The 13,522-nt window shown below is 52.2% G+C and overlaps 1 protein-coding gene across 3 annotated transcripts in view; it reads right to left on the bottom strand.

Moving 5' to 3' along the window:
• The window catches only part of mkln1 (muskelin 1, intracellular mediator containing kelch motifs), a 58,181-nt gene that overhangs the window by 17,812 nt on the left and 26,847 nt on the right, over positions 1-13,522 (bottom strand). Inside the window, exons 7-11 of one of the 3 annotated variants that reach the window (XM_080537819.1) lie at positions 13,450-13,522; positions 12,757-12,822; positions 11,084-11,196; positions 9,652-9,864; positions 9,042-9,266 (exon numbers count right to left, since the gene is read on the bottom strand). The exon at positions 13,450-13,522 is cut by the window's right edge and continues 5 nt beyond it. In XM_080537819.1, coding sequence (XP_080393945.1) covers positions 9,042-9,266; positions 9,652-9,864; positions 11,084-11,196; positions 12,757-12,822; positions 13,450-13,522 — 690 coding nt within the window. Of the gene's footprint in view, positions 1-9,041; positions 9,267-9,651; positions 9,865-11,083; positions 11,197-12,756; positions 12,823-13,410 lie in introns of all 3 variants that reach the window. The other 2 variants (XM_080537820.1, XM_080537818.1) reach the window with 2 other exon arrangements.

Below are 13,522 nucleotides of genomic sequence, written 5' to 3' on the forward strand. Positions count from 1 at the left end.
TGTGTGTGAATGATTATTATTACTGCGGCTGCAGGGAGTTTTACTTTACCAACAGAGGCTGACTGAAGCAGGCTGTCTGTTACTGAAGCAGGCTGTCTGTTACTGAAGCAGGCTGTCTGTTACTGAAGCAGGCTGTCTGTTACTGAAGCAGGCTGTCTGTTACTGAAGCAGGCTGTCTGTTACTGAAGCAGGCTGTCTGTTACTGAAGCAGGCTGTCTGTTACTGAAGCAGGCTGTCTGTTACTGAAGCAGGCTGTCTGTTACAACACCACGCTGACAGCTACGCCACGTCACCTCTGAAGCAGACACACGTTGTAAATGAACATGTTTCAGTAAAGATTGTGAGGTAAAGATGGTGAGGTAAAGATTGTGAGGTAAATTAACTGAGGTTTCAGTAAGGATTGTGAGGTAAATTAACTGAATGTTTCAGTAAGGATTGTGAGGTAAATTAACTGGATGTTTCAGTAAAGATTGTGAGGTAAATTAACTGATGTTTCAGTAAAGATTGTGAGGTAAACTAACTGATGTTTCAGTTAGATTGTGAGGTAAACTAACTGATGTTTCAGTAAAGATTGTGAGGTAAATTAACTGATGTTTCAGTAAAGATTGTGAGGTAAATTAACTGGATGTTTCAGTAAGGATTGTGAGGTAAATTAACTGGATGTTTCAGTAAAGATGGTGAGGTAAATTAACTGGATGTTTCAGTAAAGATTGTGAGGTAAACTAACTGATTGTTATGAAGGCCCACAATTTAGAGCCAGTTAGTTTCCCCGAATCAGCCCTATTTTGCCCCTGTTATTTCCTTTATTATTTTCCATACTATTCATGTACGTTTTCATGAAGGTGTATGTATTGTTATTGTAATTGTATAAGTTCTGTCTTAGATTTGTTTAGTATTGTGTAAGCGCCAGATTAGTGGGCGTGGTTTTGAGTGGCGTACGTGACCGGATGTATGATTGGCGTACGTGACCGGATGTATGTTCGGTTGGTATATATAGCGACGGAAGTGGTCTGTGCGTGAGAGAAACGAGAAGTCGATCTAAGATGGCGGAGTCAGTAAAACGCACACCGTGCTGAAGCTGAAGACCTGAAGAGTGATTATTGAGTTTACCACTGTGACAGAGGGCAAACCTTACAGCAGCAATTCAACATCTCTCAACAGTCCACAAGGAGAACGGGAGACTCTGAGTGTCGGAGGAGACCTGCCTTTGGCATTGACTGTTAGTAGTGAATCACGGGCTACCCGCAGCACCGCGGGAGTTCGGAGTTTGTTGAGTTGGCAGCGCTAGCCCCGTTTAGCTGTGTCCCCGTTAGCCAGCCTTGCTAGCCGCCGGCTGCTAACGTTGGTGCATAGCGAGACCCAAGCTGGACAGAGCCGTCGCCTCCACGAGGTGGATTGCGACCGACCGCCGACACCACCGGAGCTGACCGTGGACCACCGGACCTGAGCCATTCACCAACCTCGTCGTTGACTACGAAGAAGCCCCTTTCCCTTCGAGTTGCAACGTCACTCCCCCCCCTTTGTCCGCTGCCTTCCTCGAAGCACATGTGAGCTCCAACCAGGCCTCAACGCGCTCATTCTCAGTCCGGGACTCTAAGCCTTTTCCAGGCCAGGTACTGTGTGTGAGTGAGTGAGTGAGTGTGTGTGTGGCCGGCGGGGAGGGAGTATATTTTGGGATGTATATGTAATCTGTATAAATAAATGTGTTTGTTCATATTGGATACCGTTGCTGTGTGTTTAGTTGTCTGTTAGCTAATGCTAATGCTAATGCTAATGCTAATGCTAGTAATGCTAGTCTAAAGGGTTGCTGGCGCCCCCTGCCTCTATCCTCCTACACTGCCGATTTAGCTCAGAGTTAGTTAGATAACCAGCCCTTCCTAAATTCTACAGTCCTTTAGCTACTCCCTGGTTACAATTGGTCCTTCGAGCCGGATAGGTTGTGTAGTGATAGCATGGCTGAGCGCAGCCAACCAGACAAGACAGTTACCCCCCCTTCTCCGCCCCCTGAGCCAGAGCCACGACCACAGAGAGTCCCGCGGTTGCCTCAGAGGTTACAAGAGTATGAGCTTGAGCTCGAAAGCTCACTGAGTGGTAGTGAGGAGCGCACTCCACGGGATACAGTGGTCGGAGAGGCCGAGGTGTCCGCCGGCGCGCGGGTGGCTAGCACCGAGACAGCCATCAAAGAGCACCAGCCTGAGGATGAGATGGCAGAACAGCAGGGTTTTGCCGTAGAAACGGAAGAGCAGGAAGGAGAGGCCCGGTCTGACAGCGCCTGCGGGCGGAAGAGGGAGGGCCTCAGCCTTAACGATCTGCCTCCCAGTACGGCGCGCTCGAGACCTAGCTCCTGCCGTTCAGTGGCTTCCTCCCGGTCCAGGGTTTCCGTGGGCAGTTCTGCCTCTGGGGCGGATAGCATGCACTCCAGAGGGAGTAGTGCCGCGCTGTCAGAATGTATGCGCCAACAGGCCGAGATGGCGTTCGAGCGGGAACGCCTCCAGTTCGAGCGTGAACGCCTCCAGATGGAAGGAGCGGAACGTGCGGCGGAGAGACAGCGCCAGGAGGCGTTCGAGAGGGAACGTGCGGCGGAGAGACAGCGCCAGGAGGCGTTAGAGAGGGAACGCATCCAGTTCGAGCGCGAGCGCCTCCAGATGGAGGGGGCGGAACGCGCGGCGGAGAGGCAGATGGAGGGGGCGGAACGCGCGGCGGAGAGGCAGCGCCAGGAGGCGCTAGAACGTGAACGCCTCCAGATGGAGCGCGACCGCCTCCAGATGGCGAGAGAGCAACTGCACGCGGAGAAGATGGAGGAAGTGATGCAGACCATGCGCGACGTGTGCATCAGCAGAGCTCCGTCGGCCCGTAGCTCCAGAGCATCATCCGCACGGCCCTCTCGAGTGCCATCTCCTGAACCCCCCGCCGATGGCTCCATGACCCCCGCCATGACTGTCCAACTACAGGCCCAGCTGACCACCTTGAAGGAAGAGGACCAGGGACCCGACCGCTACGCGGCCCAGAGGGAGCCAGCGTCGCTGCCCGGGAGGGGAGCCATTCCCCAAGAGCGTAGCACACCCCTAGGTCCTCCAGTGAACCAAAAGGCATGCAGGCCGGACACCCAGACCGTCACTCCAGCCCCGATCATCCACTACAGGATGTTTCCCCAGGTGGAGGGACCCAAGTTCCCCTTCTTCAAGGACGAGGACAGGAGCCAGTATGTGGAACTACGCATCTGCCTAGACACGCTCTTGGACGACTCCTGCTCAGAGTCCTACAAATATGCGATTCTCCTTCAGCATGTGAGGAACCCCAGAGCCCACAACATGGTTCTGGCCCATGCCTCCGCACCGACACCTTACACCAGAGCGCTCGCCGACTTGGATGCCCGCTACGGTCGTCCCTGGAACCACGCCCTTGCTGAACTGCAAGCCCTCGAACAGCAGGCCCCCATCAAGGATGAACGGGCGCTGGATGACTTCGCGCTCCGCGTGCACACCTTGGTTGGAATGCTGAAGACGCAGGGCCCAGCTGGCGCCAGCGAGATCAACAGCACCTCCAACGTAGAGCGGCTGCTCCGCAAGATCCCACGCTTCCGGCAGGAGAGGTTCCGGCGACAGCAGCGCGTTCGTAACCCCGGGAAGTTGGGTCTGAGCATGGCTGCCTTCGCGGAGTTCCTACTGGAGGAAGTGCATGACACCAACGTAGACGCCATGGGTTACGCTGAGCCGAAGAAGGAGAGGGAGAAGGGAGACCGCTGGGACGGGCCGAGCTCGAACAGAGGACGCCCAGTAGGAGTGCTGCACACGGAGGAGGAGCCTCGGAGAGAGAGGAAAGCCCGACCTGAGGGAAAGGATTCCTCCCAACCCCCTCAAAAGGGACGGAGAGGTCCACCGCCATGTCCGTACTGCACCAGCGAGCACTGGTTCAATGAGTGCAGTGACTTCAACAACCTGAGTACCGAGGCCAAGCAGAGGTGGCTCGAGGAGAACAAGAGGTGCTGGAACTGTGGGCGCGACCATCTGGCTAAGAACTGCACCTTGAGGAGAAAGTGCAACCGCTGTGAGGAGGTCCACCTCAACATCCTACACGAGGTCTCCCTCGCCAGGTCCACGGAGGGCACCAGAAGCCCTAGGTCCGGTAGCGCACCGGAAGAGGAAACACCTGTCTACTACCTAGACCCAACCCAGAGCAGCGGCTCCAAGGTCCTACTGAAGGTGGTGAAGGTCCGACTTCACCACAACAACGCTGTGTACGACACGTACGCCGTTCTAGACGACGGGTCGGAACGGACCATCCTTCTCCAGGGGGCAGTGCGCCAGTTGGGGCTCCAAGGGACTGAGGAGAAGCTGACTCTGCGCACGATACGTCGCGACCTTAAAGAGGTCACCGGGGCGAGAATCAACTTCTCTATCTCCCCGGCGGGGCGGCCGTCGGACAGATATCGGCTTCGGAATGTCTTCACCGCAGACCAGCTAGCGCTCTCCCGCTACGACTACCCCCTGGAGAGATTACGCGCAAGATATTCCCACCTACGGCGAGTAGACCTACATCCGATAGAAGGAGCGGAGCCAACCCTTCTCATCGGCTCGGACAACGCTGCACTGATCGTGTCGCTCCGTCCTCCGCTGAGAGGACCACGAGGCTGCCCGATGGCTGTTAAGACTGCGCTTGGGTGGGCCCTCCAAGGCGCTACCGAGTGGAGAGATAGAGACGGGAGAGCTACGTCATCCCTCCATGTCCGAACCGAAGAAGTGCAGACCATTGGCGCCCAACGTGGGGCTATTCCTGAAGACCCTTACTCTGAATCTGCCAATAGAAGAGGCTTCATCAAAGAAGATGCGAAGCACAGGGCTTTCCCTAAGGGGCAACCTGATGAGCTAGCCTACTCAGAATCTGACCCTCATCGGCGGACTCGTGACAGGGATCCAAATGGGAGGGGCTATTCAACGGAGGCACTCTGGCCAGCAGCTGGGGAATGGGGGGCAGACAATAATAGGTTCACAGTGCCAATGGAAGAGGGTGGTCAACACAGTAGAGACCATTTGTTAGACCTAGTTAAGGCCATTCGTCAGGAGGGAAGGGGAAAGAGCTTCGAGGCCAGCAGAGCACCCCCTCAGAGGCCAGCAACGGTCAGCAGAGCACCCCTTCAGAGGCCAGCAGAGGCCAGCAGAGCACCCCTTCAGAGGCCAGCAGAGGGCAGCAGAGTGAGGTCTGAGATCCCAGAACCTTTCAGACAATTTCTGTCTGGGGCCACAGTTAGTAACAAGTACCCTGAGAAGAGGAAGAAGAAGAGCCGGTTCTCTGATGCCACAGACCAGGAGATGGATGTGGTTAAAATAATACGTGTTGATGACTCTAATAGACCACGGCAGGAAACCTTTGCCAAGCCACAGGGTGTCTACCAGGGGACAAGCTCCAGAGCTGAGATGACACGGACACAGACTCCAGACACAGGCAATGTTTTGGATGTGTTGAACAACATACAAATTGAGAATGTGGAAGAGGCCAACTTCCTGAAGGACAAGCTGTGTCATCTTCTGAAAGAGTTCCAAGCCAACAAATCAGAGAAGGTTGAGCACAAAAGCCAAGGTCCAACAGTTGTCTCCAAAGACTACAGTCACATGAGCAAGGGCCACCTGGAATCTACTAGAGACCAATACGAAAGAAACTTCAGCCAAGTACAAGAGGAGAGACATTATGAAAGCCAACCCAGGCGATCACCGAAACTCTACTCCCCAGAAACTACACAGGGTCTCTACAGAGAGAGACCCAGAGATGCAGAGGAGCAATTGGAGAAACACAGCCATGCAAGTCGTTCTGAACCCAGAGGTTCAAGGAGAAACCATTATGAAGAGGTCTTTGGACAGGTTGACAGGTACCCACCATCCCATGCCTGGCAGGAAGAGCCATTGAAGTATCCGGAGAGGTCCCAAGGGTCCATGTACCCAGATGACTATCCACCTGCTGTGGATGAGTTTATGACCCTTACCAACCTACACCCCCCACTCGAAGGGAGTGGGGATATGGGATGCCCCCTGGCCCTCAGACCTCCACTAGCCTAGACACTATCACCTCATACCTCACGCTGCTAGAGCAGCCTAGCCAGTGTGCCTTCCATAGTTAAATGAAACCGAGGGTTTCATGGGGCGGCTGTTATGAAGGCCCACAATTTAGAGCCAGTTAGTTTCCCCGAATCAGCCCTATTTTGCCCCTGTTATTTCCTTTATTATTTTCCATACTATTCATGTACGTTTTCATGAAGGTGTATGTATTGTTATTGTAATTGTATAAGTTCTGTCTTAGATTTGTTTAGTATTGTGTAAGCGCCAGATTAGTGGGCGTGGTTTTGAGTGGCGTACGTGACCGGATGTATGATTGGCGTACGTGACCGGATGTATGTTCGGTTGGTATATATAGCGACGGAAGTGGTCTGTGCGTGAGAGAAACGAGAAGTCGATCTAAGATGGCGGAGTCAGTAAAACGCACACCGTGCTGAAGCTGAAGACCTGAAGAGTGATTATTGAGTTTACCACTGTGACAGAGGGCAAACCTTACAGCAGCAATTCAACATCTCTCAACAGTCCACAAGGAGAACGGGAGACTCTGAGTGTCGGAGGAGACCTGCCTTTGGCATTGACTGTTAGTAGTGAATCACGGGCTACCCGCAGCACCGCGGGAGTTCGGAGTTTGTTGAGTTGGCAGCGCTAGCCCCGTTTAGCTGTGTCCCCGTTAGCCAGCCTTGCTAGCCGCCGGCTGCTAACGTTGGTGCATAGCGAGACCCAAGCTGGACAGAGCCGTCGCCTCCACGAGGTGGATTGCGACCGACCGCCGACACCACCGGAGCTGACCGTGGACCACCGGACCTGAGCCATTCACCAACCTCGTCGTTGACTACGAAGAAGCCCCTTTCCCTTCGAGTTGCAACGTCACTCCCCCCCCTTTGTCCGCTGCCTTCCTCGAAGCACATGTGAGCTCCAACCAGGCCTCAACGCGCTCATTCTCAGTCCGGGACTCTAAGCCTTTTCCAGGCCAGGTACTGTGTGTGAGTGAGTGAGTGAGTGTGTGTGTGGCCGGCGGGGAGGGAGTATATTTTGGGATGTATATGTAATCTGTATAAATAAATGTGTTTGTTCATATTGGATACCGTTGCTGTGTGTTTAGTTGTCTGTTAGCTAATGCTAATGCTAATGCTAATGCTAATGCTAGTAATGCTAGTCTAAAGGGTTGCTGGCGCCCCCTGCCTCTATCCTCCTACACTGCCGATTTAGCTCAGAGTTAGTTAGATAACCAGCCCTTCCTAAATTCTACAGTCCTTTAGCTACTCCCTGGTTACACTGATGTTTCAGTAAAGATTGTGAGGTAAACTAACTGATGTTTCAGTAAAGATTGTGAGGTAAATTAACTGGATGTTTCAGTAAAGATGGTGAGGTAAATTAACTGGATGTTTCAGTAAAGATTGTGAGGTAAACTAACTGATGTTTCAGTAAAGATTGTGAGGTAAATTAACTGATGTTTCAGTAAAGATTGTGAGGTAAATTAACTGGATGTTTCAGTAAGGATTGTGAGGTAAATTAACTGGATGTTTCAGTAAAGATGGTGAGGTAAATTAACTGGATGTTTCAGTAAAGATTGTGAGGTAAACTAACTGATGTTTCAGTAAAGATTGTGAGGTAAACTAACTGGATGTTTCAGTAAAGATTGTGAGGTAAATTAACTGGATGTTTCAGTAAAGATTGTGAGGTAAATTAACTGGATGTTTCAGTAAAGATTGTGAGGTAAACTAACTGATGTTTCAGTAAAGATTGTGGGGTAAATTAAATGGATGTTTCAGTAAAGATTGTGAGGTAAATTAACTGATGTTTCAGTAAAGATTGTGAGGTAAATTAACTGATGTTTCAGTAAAGATTGTGAGGTAAATTAACTGGATGTTTCAGTAAAGATTGTGAGGTAAACTAACTGATGTTTCAGTAAAGATTGTGAGGTAAATTAACTGATGTTTCAGTAAAGATTGTGAGGTAAATTAACTGGATGTTTCAGTAAAGATTGTGAGGTAAATTAACTGGATGTTTCAGTAAAGATTGTGAGGTAAACTAACTGATGTTTCAGTAAAGATTGTGAGGTAAATTAAATGGATGTTTCAGTAAAGATTGTGAGGTAAATTAACTGGATGTTTCAGTAAAGATTGTGAGGTAAATTAAATGGATGTTTCAGTAAAGATTGTGAGGTAAATTAACTGGATGTTTCAGTAAAGATTGTGAGGTAACTTAACTGATGTTTCAGTAAAGATTGTGAGGTACATTAACTGGATGTTTCAGTAAAGATTGTGAGGTAAATTAACTGATGTTTCAGTAAAGATTGTGAGGTAAACTAACTGATGTTTCAGTAAAGATTGTGAGGTACATTAACTGATGTTTCACTAAAGATTGTGAGGTAAAGATTGTGAGGTAAATTAACTGGATGTTTCAGTAAAGATTGTGAGGTAAACTAACTGATGTTTCAGTAAAGATTGTGAGGTAAATTAACTGATGTTTCAGTAAAGATTGTGAGGTACATTAGCTGGATGTTTCAGTAAAGATTGTGAGGTAAATTAACTGATGTTTCACTAAAGATTGTGAGGTAAAGATTGTGAGGTAAATTAACTGATGTTTCAGTAAAGATGGTGAGGTAAATTAACTGATGTTTCAGTTAGATTGTGAGGTAAACTAACTGATGTTTCAGTTAGATTGTGAGGTAAACTAACTGATGTTTCAGTTAGATTGTGAGGTAAACTAACTGATGTTTCAGTAAAGATTGTGAGGTAAAGATTGCGAGGTAAAGATGGTGAGGTAAACTAACTGGATGTTACACTAAAGATTGTGTGAGCGTGGTGTCTGTGTGTCTCTCTGTGTGAGCGTGATGTGTGTGTGTGTGTCTCTGTGTGTGTGGTGTGTGTCTCTCTCTCTCCCTCTCTCCCTCCCTCCCTCTCTCTCCCTCTCCCTCCCTCTCTCTCCCTCTCCCTCTCTCTCTCTCCCTCTCTCTCCCTCCCTCTCCCTCCCTCCCTCCCTCCAACTCACTGTGTGGAACAGCATGCAGTGTCCGATGCGTGACTGCACGTCCTCGGGCCCGGCGTTGCAGCTGTCCTCCCGCAGCAGGCTCCACCCCCCCGCGGCACAGCTGAAGGCATACAGGCCACTGAACTGAGGCTCCGCCGCGCGGCTGTCCTCCACGCTGCTGCCGTTGCACGTCAGGATGCGCCCGCCAAACGTGTAGATCATGTGCTTCTCTGAGTCCATGCACATCTGCATGGGGAGGGATAGGGGGAGGGAGAGGGAGGAGAGAGAGGAAGGGGAGGGGGAGGGAAGGGGGAAGAGGAAGGGGGGAGGGAGAGAGGGGGGGGAGAGAGGAAGGGGAGAGGGGAGAGGGAGAGGGGGGGAAGAGGGAGAAAGAGAGGAAGGGAAGAGAGAGAGAAGAAGGGAAGGAAGAGAGGGAGGGAAGGAAGAGAGGGAGGAAGGGAAGAGAGAGAGGAAGGGAAGAGAGAGAGGAAGGGAAGAGAGAGGAAGAGTGAGAGAGAAATGAGATTCAACATCTGGATCTACCTATGCCCAGGTGAGTAAGGGGGGGGTTACCTATGCCCAGGTGAGTAAGGGGAGAAGGGGGGTGCATTGTTGGGGAGGGTGTTATTACCTGGTGGTCGAACACCAGCTTGGGCCCCCCGTCGGCGGCGGTGTCCTGGCTGAGCAGGGCCCAGGCCTGCAGCGTGATGTCGTAGCGGTAGAAGTCGCTCTTCAGACTCTTGCTGTTCCTCACGCTGCTGTCCAGGTAGCGGCCCAGCGTATAGATCTGCCGACGCCCAGAGTCCATGCACATCTTGTGGCACGAGCGCGCGCTGGGACCGCTCTGGGGGGGGGCAGACGGGAGACAGGGGGGGGCAGAGGGGACAGAGGGACAGGGAGACAGGGGTTAGGGGAGAGAGAGAAACAGGGGGACATGGGAGATAGGAGGGCAGGGGAGATAGGGACAGAGAGAGAGAGAGAGAGGGACAGGAGGCAGAGGGACAGGGGGGACAGAGGGCATGGGAGACAGAGAGACAGGGGAGATAGGAGGGCAGTGGAGATAGGAGGGACAGAGAGACAGAGAGAGAGCGGGGGACAGGAGGCAGGGGGACAGAGAGACAGGGGGACAGAGAGACAGAGAGACAGGGGAGATAGGAGGGCAGGGGAGATAGGAGGGCAGGGGAGATAGGAGGGACAGAGAGACAGAGAGAGAGCGGGGGACAGGAGGCAGGGGGACAGGGGGACAGAGGGCAGGGGAGACAGAGGGACAGAGAGACAGAGAGACAGAGAGACAGGGGAGATAGGAGGGACAGAGAGACAGGGGAGATAGGAGGGACAGAGAGACAGGAGGCAGGGGGACAGGGGGACAGAGAGACAGGGGAGATAGGAGGGCAGGGGAGATAGGAGGGACAGAGAGACAGAGAGACAGCGGGGGACAGGAGGCAGGGGGACAGGGGGACAGAGAGACAGGGGAGATAGGAGGGCAGGGGAGATAGGAGGGCAGGGGAGATAGGAGGGCAGGGGAGATAGGAGGGACAGAGAGACAGAGAGACAGCGGGGGACAGGAGGCAGGGGGACAGAGAGACAGGGGGACAGGAGGCAGGGTGAGCCAAGACCTCTTGAAATTATGATAAACAGACTGGCTTATATAGCTCCTTATTCCATAGCTCCTTATTCCTCCCCTCCCACCCCCCCCTCACCTCCTTCTCAGTGTCTCTAGACAGGCAGGTCCAGGTGTTCTCCCCCCCTCCCCTCCCCTCACCTCCTTCTCAGTGTCTCTAGACAGGCAGGTCCAGGTGTTCTCCTCCTCCCCTCCCCTCACCTCCTTCTCAGTGTCTCTAGAGAGGCAGGTCCAGGTGTTCTCCCCCCCTCCCCTCCCCTCACCTCCTTCTCAGTGTCTCTAGACAGGCAGGTCCAGGTGTTCTCCCCCCCTCCCCTCCCCTCCTTCTCAGTGTCTCGAGAGAGGCAGGTCCAGGTGTTCTCCCCCCCTCCCCTCCTTCTCAGTGTCTCGAGACAGGTAGGTCCAGGTGTTCTCCCCCCCTCCCCTCCCACCCCCCCCTCACCTCCTTCTCTGTGTCTCTAGACAGGCAGGTCCAGGTGTTGTCTGGGACGCTGTAGGCCCAGAAGTCAGCCAGGTCCTGCGTTCCATCCCAGCCCCCGAACAGGTACACCGTCTCTGCAACACACACAGGACACGCCCCCTTAGACATAGGCCACACCCCCTGGGTCACCAGGACACACCCCCTGGCTTAGGACACACCCCCTTACACAGGACACGCCCCCTGGTTAGGACAACCCCCCTCAGTCAACAGGACACGCCCCCTTAGACACAGGACACACCTCCTGGTTAGGACACACCCCCTTAGTCAACAGGACACACCCCCTGGGTCAGGACACACCCCCTTACACACAGGACACGCCCCCTGGGTCAGGACACGCCCCCTCAGTCAACAGACCACGGGATAGATCACATTCGGTTGCTTGTTCACCGCTTCTCCACCCGAAATCTAGGTGTAAGTGCAGTATACAGAGTAGATTGTCCTCCAAAGACACTTACATTTAGATTTAGTAATCTAAAAATTAATTAGACCCCTATACTTTCTCTTACCTATTTTTTTTATTTTTTTTATTACTACTACTCGATCTTTTCAGTTTGTAAAGCGTCTTTGAGTGTCTAGAAAAGCTCTATATAAGCCTAATGTATTATTATTATTATATTGTGACTATTGGATTGTGGGAGACTGCTGTGGTATTATGGGATGTGGTTGTGGTATTATGGGATGTGGGAAGCTGCTGTGGGAGTGTGGGATTGTGGGACATGCACCAGATCAGCTGGTAGCAGCAGTGTACCACACAGCGGTAGCCAGGCTCAATGAGCTGTAACCATGGTGATGGCCAGAGTCTAACAGAGGGGGTGTGTGTGTGTGTGGTGTCTGGACTGGGCCGTGTGGTGGTGGGGGGGGAGAAGGGGTTACTAGGGGTTACGACAGGGCGTTGCGTGTGCGTGTGTGTGTGTGTGTGTGTGTGTTTGCTGAGCATGTGAGGAAGATTTAGATTTAGATTAGATTACATTTTGTCTCCTTCCTTCTTGCTGGTCTTTGCAGCCTAGAATAGGACACACCCACTGATGATGTCATAGACACACCCACTGACGACGTGACTGTTCTATGTTTTGGTTCCTGCTTGAGAACCACTATTTTCTGGTTCCCGCTGCGAACCAACTTTTCAGTCTTTGAACCAACTTTTCAGTCTCCGAAACAACTGAGTTTGGGTCTGAACGAACCGGAACGGTTCTTTGCCGGTGTGAAAGCCCCATTAGTATTCTCTCACACAATGACTGCATCAGTCTCACACACACACACACACACACACACACACACACACACACACGCACACACACACACACGCACACACGCACAGCTATTGTCTTCATAACGCCTGCAGGGAAGGAAGGCAGATTGCAAAACACAATAAAACATGTGCTGTTAGCAGTGTGTGTGTGTGTGTGCGCGCATATCTCTGGTCTGTGCGTGTGTGTGTGTGTGTGTGTGTAAGTGTGTGTGTGTGTGTGTGTTGAGAGCAGTAATTCATGGCCCATTCAGACACGTCCCTTTTAGGAGGAGGAGAGAAAGGGAGGTTAATTTCCAGTAACAGAGAGAAGGTGTGGAGGGGTGTGTGGGGGGGGGGTGGAAGGCACACGTACCACCCAGAATGCCCCTGTCAGGCGTGACCTCACCTGTCTGAACGTCGATCACCATCTGATGACCTCCTCTCATCCCTGGTCTGTTGTCATCCCCATCACCTGGAGAGAGAGGGGGGTGGGGGGTGGAGGGGGGAGGCGTGAGAGAGAGAGGGAGGGGGGAAGAGGATGGTGGGGGGGAAGGTGAAGGTGTGAGAGAGGGGGAGAAGAAAATGGGGGGGTGGAGGGAGGTATGAGAGAATGGAGAGAGGAAGGGGGGATGGAGAGAGCAGATTTGAGAGAGGGAGAAGGAATGAGAGAGGAGGAGAGGAGGGGGGGTGATGGAAGGAGCATGTTTGTGAGAGAGAGAGAGAGAGAGAGAGAGAGAAAGGGAAGTGGAGGGTAGTGATGGAGGGAGCAGGTATATGAGAGAGAGAGAGAGAGAGAGAGGAGAGAGGAGGGTGGGGGTGATGGAGAGAGGAGGTATGAGAGAGAGGGAGAGAATGCGATGAAGGAAAGAAGGAGGGAGAGAAAGCGTGTGGTAGAAGAAGGAGAGAAAGAAGACGAGAGAAAAAAACAAGAAAGGAGAAGAAGAAGGAAGAAAAAACATCAGTTCAGACAGGACCCTGGTGGTCGCTGGTACGGTGGCCATTTTGATTCATTTTCAAGAGAATTATTATCATTTTCCCGCTTGAAAAGATGTTGTCTCACTGTTGATGTCGTCTGGGCCGGGCTCCGGGGCGGCTGGACCTTTGTTACACTTGGGCACGATCTGACTCCACCTCGGCTTGTACTCCTGCTGGCTAATGTACTGGTTAAACAA

Source organism: Nansenia antarctica, assembly GCF_963989245.1.
Source record: "Nansenia antarctica genome assembly, chromosome: 8".
NCBI classification, from domain to species: Eukaryota; Metazoa; Chordata; class Actinopteri; order Argentiniformes; family Microstomatidae; genus Nansenia; species Nansenia antarctica.